This window comes from Notothenia rossii, assembly GCF_949606895.1.
Source record: "Notothenia rossii genome assembly, chromosome: 4".
NCBI classification, from domain to species: Eukaryota; Metazoa; Chordata; class Actinopteri; order Perciformes; family Nototheniidae; genus Notothenia; species Notothenia rossii.
In genome coordinates, this window is record NC_136902.1 from 56,903,264 (window position 1) to 56,927,357 (window position 24,094).

General features: G+C 41.9%; 1 protein-coding gene and 1 long non-coding RNA gene across 3 annotated transcripts; one reads left to right on the forward strand and one right to left on the reverse strand.

The window, feature by feature from the left end:
* Positions 1-4,933: 4,933 nt before the first annotated feature.
* On the forward strand, positions 4,934-23,601 carry LOC307037937 (uncharacterized protein). Of its 2 annotated transcripts, XM_079679167.1 has the most exons (4): positions 4,934-5,026; positions 5,907-6,020; positions 19,250-19,311; positions 20,779-23,601. In XM_079679167.1, the coding sequence occupies exons 2-4, from the start codon at positions 5,912-5,914 to the stop codon at positions 21,472-21,474; spliced, it is 867 nt and encodes a 288-aa protein (XP_079535293.1). In that variant the 5' UTR covers positions 4,934-5,026; positions 5,907-5,911; the 3' UTR covers positions 21,475-23,601. The 2 variants fall into 2 exon arrangements, 1 of the variants encoding a protein (XP_079535293.1); XR_013807836.1 differs by lacking the exons at positions 4,934-5,026; positions 5,907-6,020; positions 19,250-19,311 and adding exons at positions 19,337-20,171; positions 20,520-20,626.
* On the reverse strand, positions 10,536-14,702 carry LOC307037938. Its single transcript, XR_013807837.1, has 2 exons — positions 11,676-14,702; positions 10,536-11,278 (listed from the first exon to the last, which is right to left on the reverse strand). It is a non-coding gene; the product is annotated as an uncharacterized lncRNA (long non-coding RNA).
* Positions 23,602-24,094: the final 493 nt, after the last annotated feature.

Sequence of the window (24,094 nt, forward strand, 5' to 3'; positions counted from 1 at the left end):
TGAGGGGGTGGGCGGAGATAGGTCCTAGACTGATGTCAACTGTCATCATAGACCGTCCGAGCGGTGCATTCCAGGCTCAAATCAAGCGCACCGCTGATTTTTTTTTCCTCCTTCAAAATATGCTGGTGTTGAAGCCGTGTCAGAAAAGAGGCAGACTGCTAAACCACAAAACTTAGTCAGAGAGGGCATCAAGGCCACTGTGGCCTTATGGCAGATATCATTTTTAAGGGCACAAGGCCAAAGTGGGAGGGCACGGCCCTCGTGGCCCTCATGAAATTCCTGCCCTGCCTACAACGCTTTAGAGACTACAACAGGACTAGACGACAACGCTACTCGGTAAGCTAATGTTCGCTAACTAGCCATGTGTTTAGGTAGCAACTGTAAAAATACATAAAGGTAATAAACATATAAACATTGTTGTTGTGCAAACTTTAAAGACATAAACTGTAGTAAACATATGGGGCGAAGCCTGCGAGCTAGTTCAGGCAGTCAACTCGAGCACTTATGCTGCATTCATACATAACGCCCCTTGCCACTCTACAACCAACCAAACAGAGTCTCCTTAATATGCCGCTCTATTTAACCTGCCAGTTCTCTCTCCATGCATTGCTTGCTGCTGCTATTGCCGCAGCTCCCTTTACGTCGCTGCTGCTGCCTGCCCCACCACCACCCCAGCTTCCACCTGTAGGCTCGGGGGTTAGTTATTTGATCATCACTCATCGTGCTATGTATATCTAGGGAGTGATGATGCCTGAGCCTAATCGCCAAACTCAACTATATGCTGCTTCTAATAAACATGTTAAAGAAATACGTGAGTTGTCTGACTGAAATGAACATTGTTGCGGTGCAAACTGTAAAAATACATAAAGGTAATAAACATATGAACATTGTAGCTGTGCAAACCTTAAAGACATAAAAGGTAATAACTAATAAACATATGAACATTGTTGCGGTCCATATTTACATTTGGGGAATACGCTATGTTTCAGCGTTAATCTCACCTAATGAGACGGGTGGGCAATATGCATGGAGCACAGCAAGTCCATCCTGGGCTTAATTTTGGAGGTATTCAGGTAAATGTGTTACCAATTTGTGTTTGTTATCTGTTGTGAACGATTGGAAGCCAATAACGAACCAGGTTAAAGTTCAATGATGGCTATAAATAAAGCCACGCCTCCAATGGGAGTGTCCGTTGAATGAAATGCCACTGACTCGGATGCTTCGTTATTCCTCCACTTATTTGGATGCTAAGCAGCAATGTACGTAAAGCTTATTCTGCTAACAGGTTATGGGCCCAGAGACACCCAAATAAGTATTTCCGGCGTTTGTCCACCGATGGAAAGTCGCAACGTAACACGTGTAGTGGATTAGCAAGCTAATCTTTGAGAAACGCGGGGGAGAAATTAAGTGATGGTCTTCTTGTAGCAATGGTTTTGAAGGGACTGCCAGAATCATTTAAATCAGGGGAGGCGCAGTGTAAGAAAAATATTACGAGAAACAGTTAAATCTAGCTGGTTAATTTCAGCTAACTTTAGGCGAGCGGCAACGTGTGCGAAAAGGCACACATCCGATCGTCGGGGACGTGTTATTTATAATATCGGAAAAATACATCTTTCCATTGACATGTCCGATGGACAAGTGGCGTTTTTCGCCCATAAATGTTAGTTTCGGTTCTGCTAGTCGATTCCTAAGGAAATGCATCTCGCCGCTTTCTGTACTGGTAGACGGGGCGGGCGGGACGTGTAGCACAGTGGCAGGGTTGGGAAGCAAAACTTGGTTCCGAGTAACAACAAATAACAATAGTCCGGTCCCGGGAATAATAAGAGTTGTGGGGACAGGAAGCGGAGGCCGGACCGCAGCTCTCTCTCTTTATGCTCCGTATCAGCTGATCGCTGCATGGTGCAGCTCAGCGTCTCTCTCTCTTTCTAAACACAGCAGCTCCGCTGCCCGTTTAACAGCCTCATCTTTGTCTACCTTTCTTATGTTCTTTCTTTAACAGGTAATGAAGGTTATTAAGCGTTTTAGCTCCTATTTTGTTAATATTGACCGCCATTTCCTTCATGATGTAAAGCAGCCTCCCTGTCTGTGTCCTCGCGCTGTCCTCACATCCCCGTACCCCCAGACTTGGAGGAGCACAGGGATGTCAGTATTGTTTATGAAGCAGGGAAAATAAAGTAAATTATTGAAAAGAAAATACTTATACAAACAGTGAGTAGCTGGGCAGCTGCAGCATACGTATTGCAGCACATGTGTTGGACAGACAGAGTGTGTGGTTGGACTCTGTCTCATAGGCAGGTTACATCAGAGAAGACTGGGACTCAGCACGATAGATTCAAACACACACACAGAGACGAGACAAGAAGAGAGAAACAGTCGGAGTAATTTCAAATGGCGTGCTCAAAAAAGAGAAAGGTAGACATCGAAAACAGAGCATTTAATGACATTTTCTCTTACTGGACCTCTTTCAAATGCAATTGAATGCCCCTGCATTATAGCAACAACAACAATAATTAAAATTGCGGTCACAGACGTGCAGGCAGTTGTGGGTGGGCCTTCGCATCCGAGCGCATGTAGGGGAGGGTCGCCGGTCGTCCCGGCGTCAAGCAGACGCGCAGGAGTCCTCCGAAATGAACTGTTCGTAATTTCTCAAATGTTCGCGTCCCGGACTCCCAGGTCTTCCGGCAGTGATCGGGAAACGTGGGCGCGCCGCCTCGAAGGAAAACTCATTTCTGTAAAGGCTCGTCGACGATCGATTATCGCGGAGGCTGTCTGGAGGAGCCTTAACCGTGGCGTGCGGTGCAGTGGGTTGTGCAGACGTTCTGCCCTTGACCGTTTGTTTACTCAATAAATGCATCTCCTCTGGATATTAGGCTATGTATGTTTTTAATACTACTGCTTTAATTCTGAGCCGACATTTACAGTGAGAACAGCTGCTGAGGCCAGTGCAGAAAGCAGAGCAGTGTGTATAATATGTATCTCTCAATAATATAAGTAACAGGCCTACATTACACACTTTATTTGTATGCTTTAACAGGGCTGCCAACATTTGAGTTCAGCTTGGAGTGAGATTTTCTTTTGGTGAACCCGAAAAAAGAAACGTTCATGTGTACAGTGTTACAAACTAGGGTTTCCCATTAATGTACCGGGGCTACAGTGGAATACGCACATACACAGTGTACCCGCCACTCTTACAATGAAGGCTCGATAATCAGCTCACAGTATATAACATGGCATAGGTGTAAGCAGAGGTAAAGTGCTATTTTACAAGTGGGGGAAGATAATTTTTTTAATATTGAAGTTAAATGCATCAATCTGGTGCACTTTGAGAGCGAAAGGAATTTATGGATACATCTCTCAACACCCATATGAAACAGAACTGTAAACAGATTTTCTTTTTCTTTATGGATATTTTACAAATCACTCACCTTTTAAACTGTATTCTTGTTTTACTGTCATAGTATTTCATAACTGTTTTTCATTTATTCTCATAAATGGTGACCAAAACGTTTGAGACCCACTGAGATAACTAGACTAAAGTTAACTATCTAAACAGAGAGTCCCTTACCTCACTGAACTGTAGTTCTCTCAGTCTGACAGGACAGAGCTCTCCTTTTCCTTGTTTTAGAAACAGCTTCTAATATCCGTTAGCGCAGCTAGCTAACCAGATGCTAACAACAACAATGCAAATAGTGAGTTTGGTAGAAATATACTGTATAATAGTAAAGTTTTACATTATAAATATTCCCCAAAATTATTCGAAAGCATATTCTTCCAAACTCCTTGCTGTAGTATGGCCACCAGGAGACTATTGATGTGTGTGGTGAGTTTGGTAATAATAAGCTGTATAATAGTGATTGAATATTATTGTTTTCTCTTTTTTCGGAGTTGCACTTTGCAGACGGTCCCTGAGCACTCGTTTCTTCTCTGTGGATAGAGACCACTGTAATTTCTCCAGCTCGGAGGACGGCGCGTATTGGCTTTTTTTGATCAAATTGTGATTGTAGTTCGTTGTCAACCTTACCACGGTACTTAGGAGACGTCATTTGTGTCTGAATAAACTTTTGTTCATGAGTTATTGATCCGTGAAATCAGAATCTCCCAATATCGTTCCAACTTTAATGAACTAAGCCAGAAGACTGTCTCATTTCGTAGACCGCTCGGTTTGCTTTTCCTTCACTTTATTTTTATATACATTTATTTTGGACGAAAACTTAGCGTGAGGAAAGGCATGTGTGGCGTGAGTGCGTGAGATATGGGTTAATTGCGTGACTCTCACGCTCAATGTGTTGGCAGCCCTGGCTTTAGTAGATATCTACAAATAAACAGTTGATATTTTTCATGAAACCAAATAGTGCTTCACATCATAACATATACATGGGCTGTAGCCTGATATATATGATATGCTTTAAGGGCTGTATGTGTGTGTTATGGAGTGTATATGTGTCTGTTGTAATTGCATGTGCCGCCAGCAGAGGGAGCTGCTGGACTAACACTCAACATCATTGCCAGCAGTGTGTGAGTGTGTGTATGTGTGTGTTGTTGCGGCCGGATTATGAGGACAATTTGCATGGATACGCACCAGCATTATAAGGACATTTCGACTTGTGAAGAAAAAACTGGTGTCCTCACAAGTCACGCAGTGTAGAAGCACTTATCAACATGTAAATAAAACCCTCCCGCTTTTTCTCGGTATGTCTTAATAAACCGCCTATATTGTGTATAAAACGCTCGTACAGCCGATTCATGGTATTGCAGTTTCATACACATTTCCCTCTCATTTTACACAAAATACGCGCTTTTCATTGGCTGGACACACCTGCTCACTGATTGGGCGGCTAAAGAGTCAATCTGGCAGGTTCTCATCCGGGATTGGCCAGCAGTCATCACGCGAGCAGGTTCTCATCAGGGATTGGTCTTTCAGTTTTCGGTCAATGTCTCACCAAGAAACAGTAGCAGACAGTAGTACATGGCTGAGGAGATGGCTGAGGAGATCGTTGACGGCAATTCGGACTTGTAACCAAAACTGGTAAGTGATATTTGTTATCATGTATTTTAAACAAAACATAAGGATTTAAATGTTTGTTTGGTGGCCAGCTACAACCTAGCATCAAAAGTGCAACTGTTCGTTTATTACTTTGTTTGTCCGGCTCAGTGTACGCCACGGGGCATGCTCCCCATCGCTTTTCGTATGTTTTAAAAAGTAATTGGATGAAGTTAGTTAGTTAGTTATTTAGTTAGTTATTTAGTAAGTTAATCCTACCAAGACACTGCATTTGACTGGAAACGTTACATTAACCTTTAGCTCTACTGTCAGTTAGCACAGTTTAGCTTAGCATCAACCACATGGTAATGACTTCCGCTTTACAACTGAATTAAATGCAATGTGATATTAAAAGGCTGACTATTTATGCCCACTCATGTGTGTTGATTACTAGTTATACTACTGGCCTGTTACTTTTTGAATAAATAATCGTCTTTAAAATGCTGCTAAGACAGATGTGTGCTGTGTGTGTTACTGTGTAGCTCTCACATCCGTGCAGCGGGCAGCCGTCATGCGGTTACAACGGAGCGGCTCCTCAGTGCATGATCTGTGCATGCATGGAAGAGCAGCCTACCGTGTTTTGCAAATGAAACGTGCAGCGTTTCATGTACCTGTAGGTTTCATGCACCTACATGCAGACGTAGCTGGTGACTGTAGGTGCACTGCCGTCGGAGCACACCAGGACGACGTTCCGGGACTTTAAAAATGTTGTGCATTCTTATTAATGAACTACCATCTTTAATAGAACAGTGTATCATGCCTCATATTGAACCCCTCTTTTTTCTAATGCATCTTTTTTTTCCCAAGAGATGTTATTGTTAACCATGTTCATTAAACTTAGCCTGTTCTCTGTTTTATTTTTTAGCAAGGATGGTGCAAAGGAGCAGGAGAAAGACTGCTGAACAGGATGCAATAGAGCATATCATTCTGGGCAGAGACAAACCCTTCCTAGAGGCCAGGTTCATTAACACATTTAAAGGTAAGCCATTCATCTCATACAGTAACTCAGGGCTGCCAACACTCACGCATTGAGCTTGAGAGTCACGCAATTAACCCATATCTCACGCACTCATGCCACACTTGCCTTTCCTCACGCTAAGTTTTCGTCCAAAATAAATGTATATAAATATAAAAATAAAGTGAAGGAACAGCAAACCGAGCGGTCTACGAAATGAGATGGTCTTCTGGCTTAGTTCAGTAAAGTTGGAACGATATTGGGACATTCTGATTTCACGGATCAATAACTCATGAACAAAAGGTTATTCAGACACAAATGTCTCCTAAGTACCGTGGTAAGGTTGACAACGAACTACAGTCACATTTTGATAAAAAAAAAGCCAATACGCGCCGTCCTCCGAGCTAGAGACAGTGGTCTCTATCTGCAGCCGGAGAAGAAACGAGTGCTCAGGGACCGTCTGCAAAGTGCAACTCCCAACAAAGAGAATACAATAATATTCAATCACTATTATCAATCAATCAATCAATCAATCAATCAATGTTTATTTATATAGCCCAATATCACAAATGTTACATTTGTCTCAGTGGACTTCACAGTTTGTACAGAATATCAGTATGACAAGTATTATACAGCTTATTACTACCAAACTCACCACACACATCAATTGTCTCCTGTGTGTCATACTCAGGGGCGTAGCTGGAAATTCTGGGCTCCATGAAAGAATCTATTTGTGGGCCCCCAATCCATGCGAGTGCGCGTTAGCGCGCACGCTAAAAAAAATGTGGTCATTTATTTATTGATGAAAACGCATAATATGGTTTTCATCTATACATTCGGATCAGCAGTTCAGCACCTGAACTGTTGGTGGGTGAGCCTAGTAAAGGATGTCACATTGCGTTCATCTTCAATGAAGGGACCAATGCAATAGTCTACCAAAGAACGTTGAGTCGCACTAGCTAGGCATATTTTCCACTATTCTTGTGACAATGTTTTCTGATACTCAACATACAAAAGCTGTTACTTGTCCTGTCTCTCTGTAATCTCATCTCCAACACAAATAGTCTACTCAAGCACACTATTAGGTTGACAGACATTTACATTTTGATGGGCTCTGTAGTATACAATCGTTCCCTGCTTGGATATACCTTTTACGAAGCATATTTTGAACTGTAGCGGGCAGAGCACTAGCTTTTTTGCTGTAGCGGCCGGGTTGCTGCCTTTCTCAGCAAAGTGCTAAAGCCCTACCTGTACACGCGCAAGTAATTTGAGGAGGCGTGAGTGACAAGTGTTGAGCTATTGGTGGGGACAATTCAGGATTCTTGGATACTGGTGGGGTCATGACCTTGCGTCCACCCCCTAAACGACACGATGAAACCCAACCTCGAAAACCCTGTTGAAGTTAATGAACTGTAATGGACTGCAAGAAATCCACATGCACTGACTATCAACTTTATCTTCTGTCTATTTAATTGAAAATTACACCCAATACAGGAATGAACAAACAAAAAATCTCAACATTCTTTGACTTATTAAATTAAGATTTGAACAACACAAGGACAAAAGTATAAATTAACTGAAGATTTGAACACAATTATAAAACAATAAACTCTCAGGACATGAACACCCTTACAGCAAACAATGAAAAATGTAGTGCGAGAGGATTATGCATCAGATAGTAATTGTTCACAATGTGGGCTGTAGCCTATCAGCTTACTATAGGGAAACATCCCACAATCCTGTCATAGACTGGATTTATATCCCCAAATCCCGAACGCCAATCGCCGGACCTTCTTGGTGGCAAAATCTTTTACGAGCTCTTTGAAATCGAGTGACAGACCCAGCTTGCTTTCAATCGATAACATTGCAAGGCTGTTCAACCTCTCTTGCGACATGGTAGATCTTAAATAGCTCTTGATAAGTTTCAACTTACTAAATGATCTTTCACCACCAGCTACGGTAACTGGGAGCGTCAAGAAAATTCTGAGGGCAATGCAAACGTCTCCAAAAATGCTCTGGAGTTCCATCTTGTATATTGCATTCAGTAGATCAAGAGAGCTACAATCAGGGGGGAAAGTGGCAGAAAATATTTTATTGAGATGCCTTATCTCACTCTCAAACTGATCTGTGAGATCCTGTGAGTATTTCTCCCTCAGTGGCTGACACACAGAAGCCATGACACTGTCACTCAACTTCCCAATTTTAAGTATGGCAGCAAATTCTTCAACAATATTTGCTGTTGTTTGGAACCGAGTGTCCAAGTCACTTATGATCTGGTCCATGGCAGTGAAAAACACAGTGTTACGGAATGTTGTTTCTGGCCTATCCTCCTGACCTGTTCCTTCAGCAGTTTCATCATGAAACCTCTTCCTCCTCCTCTCACGGCAAAGTTCTTTTTTGAAATGATGTGGAACATCCATTTCCTTAGCTACCATTGATGCCTCAGACAGAATAGCATCCCATCCATTTCTGAGAGTCTGCATCTCATCTCTTAGTGCAGCAACATTACCTGCCTCCACCTCTATTGAGATTTTCCCTGACTGGAGTATCACATTTCTGTCATCAATAGATTGCAATACTTTCACCCAAATGGTGAGAAGGACAATGGCATCAAATGACATGAGGTAGTTCCTCAGACCAACAACTTCAGATCTGGCCTCACCTGTGAGACTGCATGAGCTCAGTATGGTAGCAAGGGCTTCAAGGACACCAGGTAGGTGCTTTGCTACAGGTTTCACAGCATCAATTCTCGCACTCCAGTGAGTTTCAGATAGCCTATGTACAGAGCAACCTGTTTTATTTTTGTATATAAACCAATGAGATGGACTGGCACTTACAAATGTGTAGAGGCGGTTAATGTAACCAAAAAAGTTGGACACTTCAGGGCTCGATTCTGCAGCATGCACGCCTACCAGATTCAACGTGTGGGAGGCACAAGGTGAGAAAGTAGCAAGATTATTCTTTTTCAGTATTTGGGCTTGGACTCCCTTGATTTTCCCTGACATATTCGCCCCATTATCATACCCTTGCCCCCTGCAATCACTAATGTCTATCCCTAGATCCAGAAGCACACTCTCCATCATGCCTGCTATTTTACACCCTGTTTTTCCGTTGAAATCTTTGAATTCAATAAATCTTTCAGTGATCTCCCATTCGCCTGTGTCTTCATTATAATGTACATACTGTATCTTATGAGCACAACATTTTGCTCGGTGTGGGAAATGTCAGGCGTTGCATCACAAATGATTCCATAGTATATGGCATCCTCCCTTTCCGTCAGAATGGTTTTTAAAACCTTTCCCCCACACAATTCAATAAACTCGTTCTGGATGTCTGGGCTCAGATAATGAGTTAGCTGGCTTCCTTTTTTGGATGTCTTGATTTTGTCTAAGTGGTCTTTCAAGAGTGGATCATATCGTGACAAAAGTTCTAGCGTACCTACAAAATGTCCATTGTGGACATCGCCCAAAGCATGCGTTTTACCTCGGAAAGCTAAATTCCTCGTTGCCAACTGCAGAGTGACATCAAGGAGTCTCTGCAAGATAGCTTTGTTTTTCTCAATTTCAGACTGTAGCTCTCTCTGCAACTGATGATCAACGCCACATGCAGTCATAACCGAACACTGTAGGTGTTATCATCGCAAATAACAGTCCCTGTGATTCCTACTTGTTTCATGGCTTGGGAATTTATCATACATGTGACGCCACTCGACGTCACACATCTTGTATCCCTGGTCACTGCTCAAAGCACTAAGAGAGGGTATTTTTTGCTCCTTGGCAAAAAGAACACATGGTATGCAGAACAGTGCATTTGCACTTTCACTGTGAATCAACCAGTCCCTTTTCACTTTTCCCCTACCCTTATCTGCTTTGGTGTATTTCAAGTAATCTGGAAATCTCTTTCCCTTTGAATCATGTGGAAATTCTTGATCTGTTTCTCACATTGCTAATTTCTTTACAATAGTTGCCCTGTCCTTGTCACTCATCCTAGCTGGGAACAACCCTGGGTCAAGTGATAGCAGATCTTCTACCTCAGACACCACTACAGGTGGCTCAGTATCTGCGGCATCCTGTGTCGGAGCCTCACTTTGTCCCTGACATTGACTGTCCATAGCTGCTTCCTCCTCATCTGTGCTGCTTTCATGGTCCTCGACCTCTTCTTGTACTGGTACTTCTGCCTCTTCACCTCTGCTCTCCTCGTTGGCTGCCTTGCTCGAGGGCCCTGGCTCTAGAGTATCCATAGTGTACATAATTTATCAAATGCCCTATAATAGTAATAACACAGTACAGCTCGAGCTATCTCTTAATTGTTATAGTAATAATAATAATAATAAAAATAATAATAATCATTTGTATAGATATTTTCCAATTGCTCAAATCTAGCTATAGCTACTGTAACAACCTCTATTTAATGTGCCAGTGGTCAATGGTATTGCAATTACTGGAAGAACTAGAGTAACTAAATGTGAATATTACCTAAAGTTGTATTCAATGCATGGTAAGCATATTTAAAATCTGTTCAATCAGGAGAGACGTGATGTATGAAATACATGTTTATTATCGGGTCACATTATATAAATGAAACATAATGATGACAGTTTATAACAAGTGAATGAAATGGTGTTTGGCGATTAGGCCCAGGTTTGGTAGGATGTCATTCGGGAAGGGAAGAACCGTTTCCGATGAACCCCCCCGGGTCTAGACACTGGTGGTGGTGATAAGTGGTTAGGTCCGGTTGGAAGGGAGAAGGTTGAGCTTGGCCCTGAGTTGGAAGCAGGAGGCGAAGGGGTGGAGGAGGGTTGCGCGTTGACACCTGGAAGACAGCTGATGGAAAAGGGGAGAGCATATATGGCATGTGTGATAATTAGGCTTGTGAATGGAGGGAAGTGATAGGTTAGCTTGAGGAGTGGCGCTCCCCATCATTTAGTGAAGGGAGCCAGTATTGCCATGACGTGCAATACGAAGTGATAGGTCTTCCTGCCTGAACTTGCGCTGAGCTTCATTTCAATCTATGTTTATTATCGGGTCACATTATATAAATGAAACATAATGATGACAGTTTATAACAAGTGAATGAAATGGTGTTTGGCGATTAGGCAGGTTTGGTAGGATGTCATTCGGGAAGGGAAGAACCGTTTCCGATGAACCCCCCCGGGTCTAGACACTGGTGGTGGTGATAAGTGGTTAGGTCCGGTTGGAAGGGAGAAGGTTGAGCTTGGCCCTGAGTTGGAAGCAGGAGGCGAAGGGGTGGAGGAGGGTTGCGCGTTGACACCTGGAAGACAGCTGATGGAAAAGGGGAGAGCATATATGGCAGGTGTGATAATTAGGCTTGTGAATGGAGGGAAGTGATAGGTTAGCTTGAGGAGTGGCGCTCCCCATCATTTAGTGAAGGGAGCGAGTATTGCCATGACGTGCAATACGAAGTGATAGGTCTTCCTGCCTGAACTTGTGCTGAGCTTCATTTCAATCAGGAGAGACGTGATGTATGAAATACATGTTTATTATCGGGTCACATTATATAAATGAAACATAATGATGACAGTTTATAACAAGTGAATGAAATGGTGTTTGGCGATTAGGCCCAGGTTTGGTAGGATGTCATTCGGGAAGGGAAGAACCGTTTCCGATGAACCCCCAAAAGAAGTGAAAGTATGAAGTACTGAACGTGATGAAATCTTACCTTGTGGGATGCAGTGGAAATCTATGGATGAAATGAGAGGTTAATACATGTGGGGATTTAGACATACTGATGCCTCCTAGGCATCCTCCCTGGACGTACAGGGCTTCCTGGATGTACAGGGCATCCTGGACATACAGGGCATCCTGGACATAGAGGGCATCCTGGACATACAGGGCATCCCGGACATACAGGGCATCCTGGACATACAGGGCATCCTGGACATGCAGGGCTTCCCGGACGTACGGGGCATCCCGGACGTACGGGGCATCCCGGACGAACGGGGCATCCTGGACGTACAGGGCATCCCGGACGTACGGGGCAACCTGACTTCGCAGGGACACATTTTATACAGACCCGAAGGTTACAACCTGGACGTACAGGGTTAGACATGCAAGGATAAACATGAGCCGCGGGGCGAATATACGTGCTGACATGCTAAGAACCACCACCAGTTATATGCATACGTACCAATTTTAAGGTTGGAGAGACCTTTGGATAGCCAGCACGGCACTGAGGTTCGGACGAATGTAGGATGAGAAGCGGTTGTTGTAGGGAAGAGGAATAATTACCTTGATTGCGGCAGGTTTGCTGCACCTATCCTGAACGAGCCCTGAAAGGCTCTTAAGACACCACCACCAGTTATATGCATGTTTACCATAGGTAAGCTGGAGAGATCTTGGATAGCCGGCACGAGCCGATGCCCGGCGAAGAGGGAGATGTAGACAATGTAATGCGGCTGTTAGCTTGAGTACAATGATGCATGAATATCATACCCTGCTTAACATAAGCCATGTGAGCATGAAACCAAATATATGAGTGCAATATGAGCAGCATGAAATAATATTTGCTTAGGTAAATACTGAGACATGACCCATGATATAGGCAGGGCTCAACGCTAACTTTTAAAAGTGGTTGCCAGGCTGGCAACCAGGCATCCGCTTTTGGTTGCCAAAACTGAAAATACGGTTGCCCTTTTTTAGATACCTTATATTTTAAATAATTAAGATGCTATACAGTTATACATCAACTTAATAATGAACATGTGACACAAGAATGTTCAAATGCTTTACAATAAGTAATTAACGCACTTATTTAAACCTAAGTGGTAGTAAACTTGTCCACCCTCAATTGCTGGTATACAAAATACCAGTAGTGCTGCTGTTGTCCTGTTCTTCATAGATCCCTCACAAATGAATTGAGCAAGTCACTACTTTCTTGATCATCCGTTGTCTCCCTTTCAAATGTGGGTTTTCTTGACCTTTGTGCTGACCCCCACCATAGACCCATTGGCCCTTCAGCATTGAAGTCTTGGATTGGCCAGACTAATACATTTCTAATGTTAAATAAATGAAAACCATTCACAGTTAAACATTTGATATTAATTATTGATGCTGTAAATTACCTTTAATATGTCTAACTATATTTAAAATGTGTTACCTTTTTATAGAAGTGATTATAATTTAATGCAACCATTTTTCTATGGTAAAGTTTCGTTTTGCACTTTTATTTTGGTAGTAATAAGATCGGGACTCTTATTTTGAAGGAACTTTTACCGGAAGTGAATGGAAAACGTTCCTCTTTGTTTTTCGTTCAGGTTTTACCTTACGCTTCATCAGTTGAATCACTTTGAACATTTGTTTGAGAAATTGAGGTGTTGGCTGAACTTTTACCACACAGTCAAACAACTTATTTTTGCTTTGCCATTTTGTTGTAAAACAAACACACGGCGCACTGCGCACGCGAGTAAACGTGCATCGGTTTCTGGCTCCGTAATCACGCCAATGCACGTGCAATTTAAGTATCAGGTTCCGACTGGTCACAACAATTAAATATCACTCTTAAAACAAATATGAACATTTATCTATTTTGGGGTGCACGTTTTGCTGTCCTCATTTCTTATGTTAAAAACTGGTTGCCACTGATGGCAACCAAAGTCCAGGAAGTGGTTGACATTTTTCTGTATGGTTGCCAATGGCAACCTGCAACCGTTACTGTCGAGCCCTGATATAGGACTAGCTTAATCAGCAGTTTAATTACGCCACGGTGAGATGTAGATGCTGATGTGCTGGTTGGGTGATTAGACTGTCTTCTACCATCTTACATGAACATCTCTTTCTCCCTGAAAGAACCCCCCCAAAAAAAACACGGATGGGCAGCATTACTGAGCATTGTGACGGGTAGTAGTTACCCGAACTGCATAACTCCATGCTGTAACGCGTTACACCCGAAGCTGCCTGAAACTCACCTTAACCCTGAACTAAAGGCAACAATGCATAAACGAACTTCTCTCTTTTTCTCTCTCCTTATTCTTCTTCTCTTTCCTCCTCTCTTTTTTTTCTTTTCTCTTTCTTCCGTTCTTTTCTTTTTCTCTCCTTTTTTCTTCGTTCTTCTCTTCTTTTGCTTTTCTCTTCCTTGTTCTTCTTCTTTGCTCTTCTTCTTCTCTCCATTTTCTTTTCTTCCTCTCTTTTTCCTCTTCTCTTTTCTTGCCTGTTTTAGCGGTGAGGCGCAGGGAGGAGGCAAGCCTGCTGTGCACTGAACCTGCTAGCCGTCTATGACGCACTTAGTGTCCAGTACTGGCTACTGAGCCGGGAGGAGAAGTAGCTTCGATGGGATGTAGCTTAAGCCCTGCCTGCCTGCAGGAGGGGTTGTAGTTGAAGCCAGAAATGGGTGAAGCTTCGCAAGCGATGAGGGCCCGTTCCGCGTGAAGCCGGAAGCGCCGCATTAGAGCGGCCCTGATGCCAGTGATGCTCTCTCTCGACTGAAGGCGTGCGTCAATTGTTTGCCTGAAGTAGCCCCTTTCCATTAAGCCGGAGGAACTTCTGTGGAGCCCGATGTCCTTGTCTTTTCCTTCCGTGTCCGGGTTTGCGGGGTGGCCGGCTAGAACCGCTAGCCAACTGGGGAACGCCGCCTGTAGCTTAATCCGCAAGACTGCGGAGCTGATGAATATATACCTGGAGCTGGGACGAAGCCCTGCTGCTGCTTGCGCGTTGACACCTGGAAGACAGCTGATGGAAAAGGGGAGAGCATATATGGCAGGTGTGATAATTAGGCTTGTGAATGGAGGGAAGTGATAGGTTAGCTTGAGGAGTGGCGCTCCCCATCATTTAGTGAAGGGAGCGAGTATTGCCATGACTTGCAATACGAAGTGATAGGTCTTCCTGCCTGAACTTGCGCTGAGCTTCATTTTGTTAATCCCAAGCCCTGCTGCTTTACCTCCCTCTCCTTCAACTGGGAGCTGGCCTGAGGGAAAGGGTACTGATCCTGAAGCCGCATCTGTGTATTAGAGCAGATGTGATTAGCATGTAACATTATACAGGTTAGGTTAGCTAGCCATAGCAAGAGGGCATAGCTGCTGGATACAAATTCACTGGGCTCATCTACACTCATCTAATTTTTGATAGCAACAGGTAGCTAACGTCAGCCACAAAATGTTGGCCAAGCTGTTATGGGCTTCAAAACAAGTTCTGTGAATAAATACCTTTCTTATGAAAATACTTGGTGACTAGCTGTCGACTTCTTTTATTATTTTCCTCTTGCTGACGTTTTTTCTTTCGTTTCTGAGCTCCTGATTCATGAGCTGTAGAGGACATTTCCCTGTCAGTCTGTTCAAGCTGCAAGCTGGTGGTGCGCTGCTGTGCCGCCTAGTTATAGTTGAAAGTGGGGGTGTGAGATTAGTAACTGGCAGGCAAGGGGTGGTTTGGAGTGGGTCAGGCACGACCACCTCCATGGCAGATTTTTTTTAATTTAATGAACACGTGTACGTGCAATTTCCTACAATATAGAGCACAGAACTGTCTCAAAATCCTATGGGATCCTAAAGGATTCCTATAGGGTTCCAAAAACGTATAGAGATTCCTATAGCATTTTTTGACTAGGGATGTTATCCTACACTTTAAGCTGTCTGATATCCCATTACCTGTAACTCTTGGGTCCCTTTCTCACTTCCTCTGCCTCCTCACTGAGTCTGCACAGTCACCACATCGTTCTACATTAAGGAGACACACACACACACACACACACACACACACAGTGTGCAGGTTAGTTACAGTAGGAGATGGGCTTCTATCATATTATCTTCTATCATTCTATAATTCATTCTTCTTTTATTTTCATTTCAGGTAGTTGTACCTTAAGAGAATTGAAGGCTGGCAAATGTAAATGCAGATAGATATAAGTACTTTATTCTTATTTTATTATCATTATCATTATTTTCTTTCCAATGAAATGAAATCAGAAAATAAGTGGTATATGATGGAAAATATGAAAGTCAATGCTTGAAGGAAAATGGACTTCGGAAATCAGTTTTTTATTTACTCAGGGTTCGTACGGGTGCTTGAAATCCTTGAAAATGCTTGAATTTTTACGAGGTGTTTTCATGACTTGATAAGTGCTTGAATTTTGGGAATGGTGCTTGGATTTGAGATAAAGTGCTTGAAATTGTAAATGCTTTACTTTTACAATAAATTGCTGTCTGATTGAATAGTTCGCTTTTTAGATTAAAAGAAAATAAAGAAGTCGGAGCGAGCTTAGTTGCTTCGCTTCTACATAAAACAGCTCCGCTCCGGCCTTCCCGCGCTATGCGCGTGACCTGCAAGTGTTTTATTTTGTGTGACCTGGGCATTCTAATGAGAGAATGACAGTATGCCAGGAGGTTGCTGTTTTAATGAGCGTTGGCTATCCGAAAAGAAATACAAGCTGTGGCTAAAACGAGGATCAACCCAACGATTCGCCTTCTGCACAGTTTGCCACAAAGAATTTCAATTATTCGCGAAGGGAGAGTCTGCGCTGACGAGCCATATGAAAGGTAAGCCGTAGTAGAGCATTTTGGATTAGGCTAACGTTGCATGTTACGTTTGTTTAAGCTAGTAACGTTAGCGAACTCGATGAGGGATAATTGCTTATGCAGGTGACAATAATAAAAAGGAGCGTACCTATGTCAGTATGTGCGAGGGTCGCCATCCTGTAGTTTTCAGAGGATGAAGCACATAAAAGCAATGTATTTCTACTGGTAGTATTTTTCGTGCCAAAACTTGCTCCATCGAAATCAGTCACATGGACCTGAAGACACATTTTGAGTTATACACTGTTGGAAAGAGGATATTCCTAGCTTTCTAACAGAGGAAACATATTTTCGTTTGTATTACTGGTCTGGGGGAAGCTCGCGAGTGTGTGTGTGTGTTTGTATATTTTTGCGTTTGTGTGTATTGTGTTAGTTTCCCGGGGAAAACACTCACGAGAAACACCGGCTGTTGTTATGCCTGCTGTGACGTTACGTTACTCCGTTCTCCGCTTGTAATTATGCCGTTACAAGCTTCAAAGTTGTATTTATCATCTGAATTTGCCGAAACAAGTTTAATATTCTGAAAGCCAAGACTTTGTTTATTTGAAATCAGATGAAAACAAACTGTAACGGACCCTGCCGTGTTATCTATGATTACTATACGCCATACATTCATAATGTCAGCGGGAGGGAGGGGGGAGCATCGCTACGTAAAAGCATTAGTGCAAGGGAGAGCTGTCATCTTCCCTTTACAAGCTTCAAACATGTATTTATCGGGAGATTTTGGCAATAAAAATGTCATATTCTGAATAAAAATTCCCTGGAAACCTCCAAAACTCTTACACAGAAAGAGGATCTCTGCACACGCTTTTTTTTATATCAGCTTTGTGTTTCAATGGTTTTGTCCTAACCTTATGTTTAGCAGTATGTTTACTGCCACCCTAAAAGGACCTCAAAAATGTTAAAAATGTTAATAAAGAATTTATTGAAAAGTTAGTTGGCTGATTGTTTTATATTGGCTCAGCCAGGTTATATGGGATGCCCAGTCTACTAAAAATATGATATGGGTCACTCATTTTACAATATTAAACTTTGTTTTCTTATCTTTAATTTTTCATCCTTATGTAGAATGCTATTACGAAACACACATTTGGTTGTTTATAGCATAAAGAACATCTGATTTAATGTGAGGTAGGGAAATAATCATTTGAGTATAAGTTATGTGCATATAAATATGTAATTTACAACAGCTGTAGCCTACGCTGCTTGAAAAGCTTGAAAATGCACCTTGAAAATGCTTGAAAAGTGCTTGAATTTGACTTTGGAAAAGGTGTAAGAACCCTGTTTACTGTTCTGTAAAAGTCTGTTTTGTTTCATCAATATGACCCTGACCTTTTAGCCATTGCTCTTAGGTCATCAGCCTCACGTATTTTCAACAATGTACGTTTTCAGGATATGTAATATGTAAATGTGTGCCTGTCTCATCTAACCGATAGATTTATGATCGATAGATCATTAATCATCATACTAAAGTGGCCGCTCAAACAGATGTCTTAGCTTTGCTGAAGAACGTTTACCATATCCTCATGTATGCACCAATACAACAATTAAGGAATACTCTGTTACAGTAAAAGTCCTGCATTCAAAATGTTCCTCAAGTAAAAGTATAAGTACTCAGATCTTGTACTTGAGTAAAATTATAAGTACTCAGATCTTGTACTTGAGTAAAAGTAGAAGTACTCAGATATTGTACTTGAGTAAAAGTAGGAGTACTCAGCTCTTGTACTTGAGTAAAAGTAGAAGTACTCAGGTCTTGTACTTGAGTAAAAGTAGAAATACTCAGGTCTTCTACTTGAATAAAAGTAGAAGTACTAGAGTGTAGGAATACTCTGTTACAGTAAAAGTCCTGCATTCAAAATATTCCTCAAGTAAAAGTAGAAAAGTATTATCATCAAAATGTAGTTGAAGTAGCGACAGTAAAAGTAGTCATTGTGCAGATTGGTCCATTTCAGAATAATATCTATGATATGTTTTATAATGATTGATCATGAAAGTGTTCTCAAAGCTGGTAAAGGTGCAGCTAGTTTGAATGACTTTGTATACTGCAGGGTAGCTGGTGGATTTACTCCAGGTGGAACTAAAGTCTGATTTAACACTTGATTATATTTCACATCATTCATCCACATCTGTAAAGTAACTAAAGGTATTAAATACATGTAGTGGAGGAAAAGTACACCATGTACCTCTGAACTGTAGAGGAGTAGAAGTACACAGGAGCAAAACATTGAAATACTTAAATAAAATACAAGTAGCTCAAAATTGTACCCAAGTATAGTACTTGAGTTTATGAACTTAGTTACTTTACACCAGTGGCTATAAAGATAGAAAGAATAAGCCTTGCACAGGGGCATGAAAATACATTTTTAAAATGCTCAACAGTGCTGCCAAAAATATAAACTGACTGCTACACAATTAAAATAAATTCCCCACACTTGTACCTATTTGCTGTAAAGGAAATATTCCCAGACGAGGAGATAACATACAACTATGGGGATCCTGCTTGGCCCTGGTGCTCAATAGTGAGGTTCTGTTCTCTTTAGGACATTGCTTAACTGACAGGGAAAAGGTGTTGCATTGCTCTTCATGGTACTACCACTCAGCTCAGTTAAGCGGATTTGATTTATTTCCGCAAAAAAAATTGTACTGTTGACATTATTTTCTGAATTTCACCTGATTTAATACAAAATGAGTCCATAATGTTTTAAAGTTGTGCGTGTCTTTCACTTATTTACAGGAAGTATGTGGTGGGAAACGAAGGGCTGGGACCGAACTCCAAACACATCGGGGGACAAGATGGTAAGTTTCAATGTATTGTTTTTCCACACATTGTTGCGTGTCGCTGACTGGTATAGATTGAAGCTGTTTTACCAGGACTATCGTCTTGGTAAGGGGGCTCCGTTTCCCCATACTTTGGGTCAAATTGAAACGGGTTAAATGTCATACTACACAGAAAGATAAAGGCCGTCTAGTCACAGGGTGTCTTATAGGGACAGCAGTCCTTGTAAGGACAGATGATTTTACAACCTGTTGACATGACTAGACATTAGATCATTGCCTTCATCCAGCATGTGCACACCTCCATAACTGTTAACGGTCCCATGACATGGCCATTTCCACTGATCGATTTTGACTGATCCACGGATCCATTGTTGAGGTCTACTAGAATATATTTATAATGTTCAATGTTCCAAACTCACATTGGTTTCTCATACAGCATCTCTGTATGGTATGTGTATTCACTCTCTGTCCTACACGCCTTGTTGGAGCTCCTGCCCCCCCCCCCCCCCTCCCAGTGTGCGCTGATGTGTGTTTATGTGTTACAATGGCGTTTGTTAGTGTTACGTGCCAGGCAGGCTGTACTTGTGTGGTTTTCTTTCCCTCCTGTGTTTCTCTCTTCTCCCTGTCTTCTGCACAGCTAATCAGCAGCTGATCGGAATCTGCCTGTGCACCTGAATCTGATGGCTGATTGGATCCCCTCACCCTCAGCTGGCCTATCAGCAGCCAGGGCCGACCATAAAGGAGGCACCCAGGAAGTCTTCTCTCTCTCTCACTCTGGGCCTGTTGCTGATGAAGGAGCCTGCAGTGTTTAGCAACTCATGATCTTTGTATTGTCTGACCTTTTTGAAAGTGTGTGTGTTGAGAGGTGGAGGAGTTAGGTAAGTCTGGGGTACCCTGTACATTTCTCACCACATAGCTAACTAATGTTCAGACACACTAGGTTAGCGGATTGTTGTCACCCCTGTATATTGTTTTGTCAAATTCTTTGTAGTTTAGTTAGTGAGGGTTTTTTGTTTGAGTTTTGGTTTCAAAGGATAGATGTAGAGATAGGCCTGGTTTTGTTATGCTTGTTTCTTTTGTTTGGCACAATCCTTTGACTCCTCCTCCTCACCAACCGAGTGTTTCAATTATATGTCTGTTCGATTCTGGGTTTACACAAAATAAACCTTTTGTCAACTGTTACACTGACTCCCTCATTTGTATTGGTTGTATGTTATTGTCTCCAGGTCCCCTAGACCTTAGTGGGAACGTAACAGTTAGCAACCAGAAAGTGACACCAGTAATGACAAACAGATGAGAATGCTGCGTGGGGTCTGGGTCTGGTTTCAAAAACGTAACTAAAATTCAATTTGACTTGCTTTCTTCTTTGTTATATAGTGAAATGCACAGTGATTCGATGTTAAAATAATGCTCAACAAATGTTACAAGTACATCTTTCTAGATAATGAAACAATTACAAACTTGGTGTTCCTTTTTTGTTCAAAGGTGAGGGACATCTGCCTTTCCAGTAAAGAAGGTTCCTTCTGTGACTACATTCCCAAAACTGCGTCTAGCAGCGATGGATCCAGCGCTGATGAAGACTGCCCACCTGACTCTGAAGCAAATAACGATTGGGATCATCTCATTGCCACCATCAGGGATTCAAAGCCACCCCATGGTAAGACTGCACCAACCGTCTCTACAAAGAACTGTGTTGTACAACAAGACACGGCTGCTACTACCTCTGACACATTCCAACTTGAAGAAGATTTCATCCCTGATGGGGCTTCCTGTTCTGATAATGAACCTACCACATACAATACTCAGAATCTTCCAAGGTTTAACACGACAGCTGTAACAGTCTCATTCTCTGAAAGGGCAATAATTAAGTCTTTTGCAAACCCCAAAGAATCTTCTTGTGCCCTCAAAATTATAACATTGAAAGGTGTGGTTGGAGGATCACCAGATGGTGGAATAACCCTGATTTTGAATCACAGCTTTCATGCGTCTTGGCTGCTCTCCACCAGTCTGTCACATGGCTGCTGGGTGACTTTATGTCATTCCTGGTGCAACAATTCAAGCAACTCAGCTTTGATGGATGGCATGTTAGCAACCATCTTCCTCTGGATCACATTCCAGAGGTTTCCCATGGGGTTCAGGTCTGGAGATTGGGGTGGCCATGACAGGGTCTGGATCTGGTGATCCTCCAAACACACCTTGATTGACTTGGCTGTGTGGCATGGAGTATCGTCCTGCTGGAAAAAACAATCCTTTTTGTCAGAGCAGAAGGAAGCACGACTTGTTCCAGGAGAACCTTGTACGTGGCTCGATTCATGCGTCATTCACCAAATGTCACAGTGGGTGCGGGACACTGAGGCTTGTAGGGCCTCTCCAGGTCTCTGTCTAACCATAAGATGACCAGGTGTTGGACATTTGGTTGAGGATGGGTGATGATCTGGGGGGGCTTCAGCACGGCTGAATGTCTTTGTGAAGGATGCATGAATTGACCGACGTACAAGGTTCTCCTGGAACAAATCGTGCTTCCTTCTGCTCTGACAATAAGTCTGACAATAAAGTCACCCAGCAGCCATGTGACAGACTAGTGGAGGGCAGCCAAAACGCATGAAAGCTGTGTTTAAAAAATAATATGAACTTGTTTTCTTTGCATTATTTGAGGTATGAAAACACTGCATCTTTTTTTGTTATTTTGACCAGTTGTAATTTTCTGCAAATAAATGCTCTAAATAATAATATTTGTATTTGAAATTTGGGAGAGATGTCGGTAGTAAATAGAACAAATCAAAAATGTAAATTTGACTTAAACACATACCTATAACTAGTACAACCAGAGAAACTGATGATTTAGCAGTGGTAGCATTTTTTTGTAGAGCTGTATTTGGTAAAAGATGTTAGTTTTAAGTGAAGAAATGTTCATCCAAGCTGTTGAGTCTGTTGTCCTTTTTATTTGAAGAAATCCCATTGACTCTACAGTTTGAATCTGTTTCTAATATTCACTTTTGAGGCAAAACGTATAAATTGTCAGTATATTCAATTCTTTAGAGGGGACACAGTGGTTAGTGTGCGCGGCACATGAAAGTGGTCTTCGCTGCCTACTAGGTGGCAATGTTGTATCCTCTGTCTTCCAACTTCACACTCTCTCTGGAATAATGGCACTCTGGTCAAAAACATCTTTAAAAAAAGAATTTGAAATATCTGCAAATTAAAAGTCCTTGTCAATTTTGTACACTCAACTGGTACAGAAATCCTGAAAAACAAAATATGCATTTGCAGGCCACACAATAGCAGCATCTTAGGGAGCTCATTACTTTGTCATTGGTGAGAGATGTAGGGGCTCTTTCACCTCAGCTAAAACTGTGCAAGTGATTTAGACTGTTAACCAACAGAGAGCTGAAAAACTGTGTCCTGCTCCCTTTATTACAACCAGTCTAACATCAAGAATGCTTTTGTGTATGGTTAGAGACCTGTTAAATCCGGGTGGTTCACAAATAAGGTATTGTTCGGGTAGTGTGTGTGTGTATAAAATGTCCAGTTATACCAGATGTCCTTATAACTAAGGTATTGTTAGGCTAGTGTGTGTGTGTCCAGATGTCCTTATAACTAAGGTATTAGGCTAGTGTGTGTGTATAAAATGTCCAGTTATACCAGATGTCCTTATAACTAAGGTATTAGGCTAGTGTGTGTGTATAAAATGTCCAGTTATACCAGATGTCCTTATAACTAAGGTATTGTTAGGCTAGTGTGTGTGTATAAAATGTCCAGTTATACCAGATGTCCTTATAACTAAGGTATTGTTAGGCTAGTGTGTGTGTGTATAAAATGTCCAGTTATACCAGATGTCCTTATAACTAAGGTATTTTTAGGCTAGTGTGTGTGTATAAAATGTCCAGTTATACCAGATGTCCTTATAACTAAGGTATTGTTAGGCTAGTGTGTGTGTATAAAATGTCCAGTTATACCAGATGTCCTTATAACTAAGGTATTGTTAGGCTAGTGTGTGTGTATAAAATGTCCAGTTATACCAGATGTCCTTATAACTAAGGTATTGTTAGGCTAGTGTGTGTGTATAAAATGTCCAGTTATACCAGATGTCCTTATAACTAAGGTATTGTTAGGCTAGTGTGTGTGTATAAAATGTCCAGTTATACCAGATGTCCTTATAACTAAGGTATTGTTAGGCTAGTGTGTGTGTGTATAAAATGTCCAGTTATACCAGATGTCCTTTTAACTAAGGTATTGTTAGGTGTGTGTGTGTGTGAAAAATGCCCAGTTATACTAGATTTCTTCATAATTTAGGTTTGTTTAAGAATTATAACCATTATCCCTTTTGAGCTCATCATAACAATGGCCTCTGTGTTTGTGTGTGTGCATAGGTGAACTTCAAATAGTGGTGCAGGAATGACTCCTAAAACCAGGAAGTGAGTCAGCATTTCACCACTTCCTGTTCCCTCGTCTCAGAACCATTGGGATTTCTCTATAGGAATTAGGAAAATATCTGAAATAACGGCTGTGGGTGAGACACATTTAAGAGACGGATCACGTTCTACGTTCTACGACATTAAATCCATCAGCAGTGACCACACTGTTGATTTCTGAAGAGTATACGTGTCTGAAAAACGATTGTTGTTACCAAGTGGCTGAATAGGACTACAGAAGTCGTGGAGGACGTTGTACGTCATTACAACGAACACGTGAACACTCCTCTAATTGAGTTTTCCCTGTTCTGCTTGAAAGCAAGTATCTGCTTCCTGCAAACTGTTCAAACAAACGCTTCAACTCGTACCATTTAGAATCTGTATGTTTG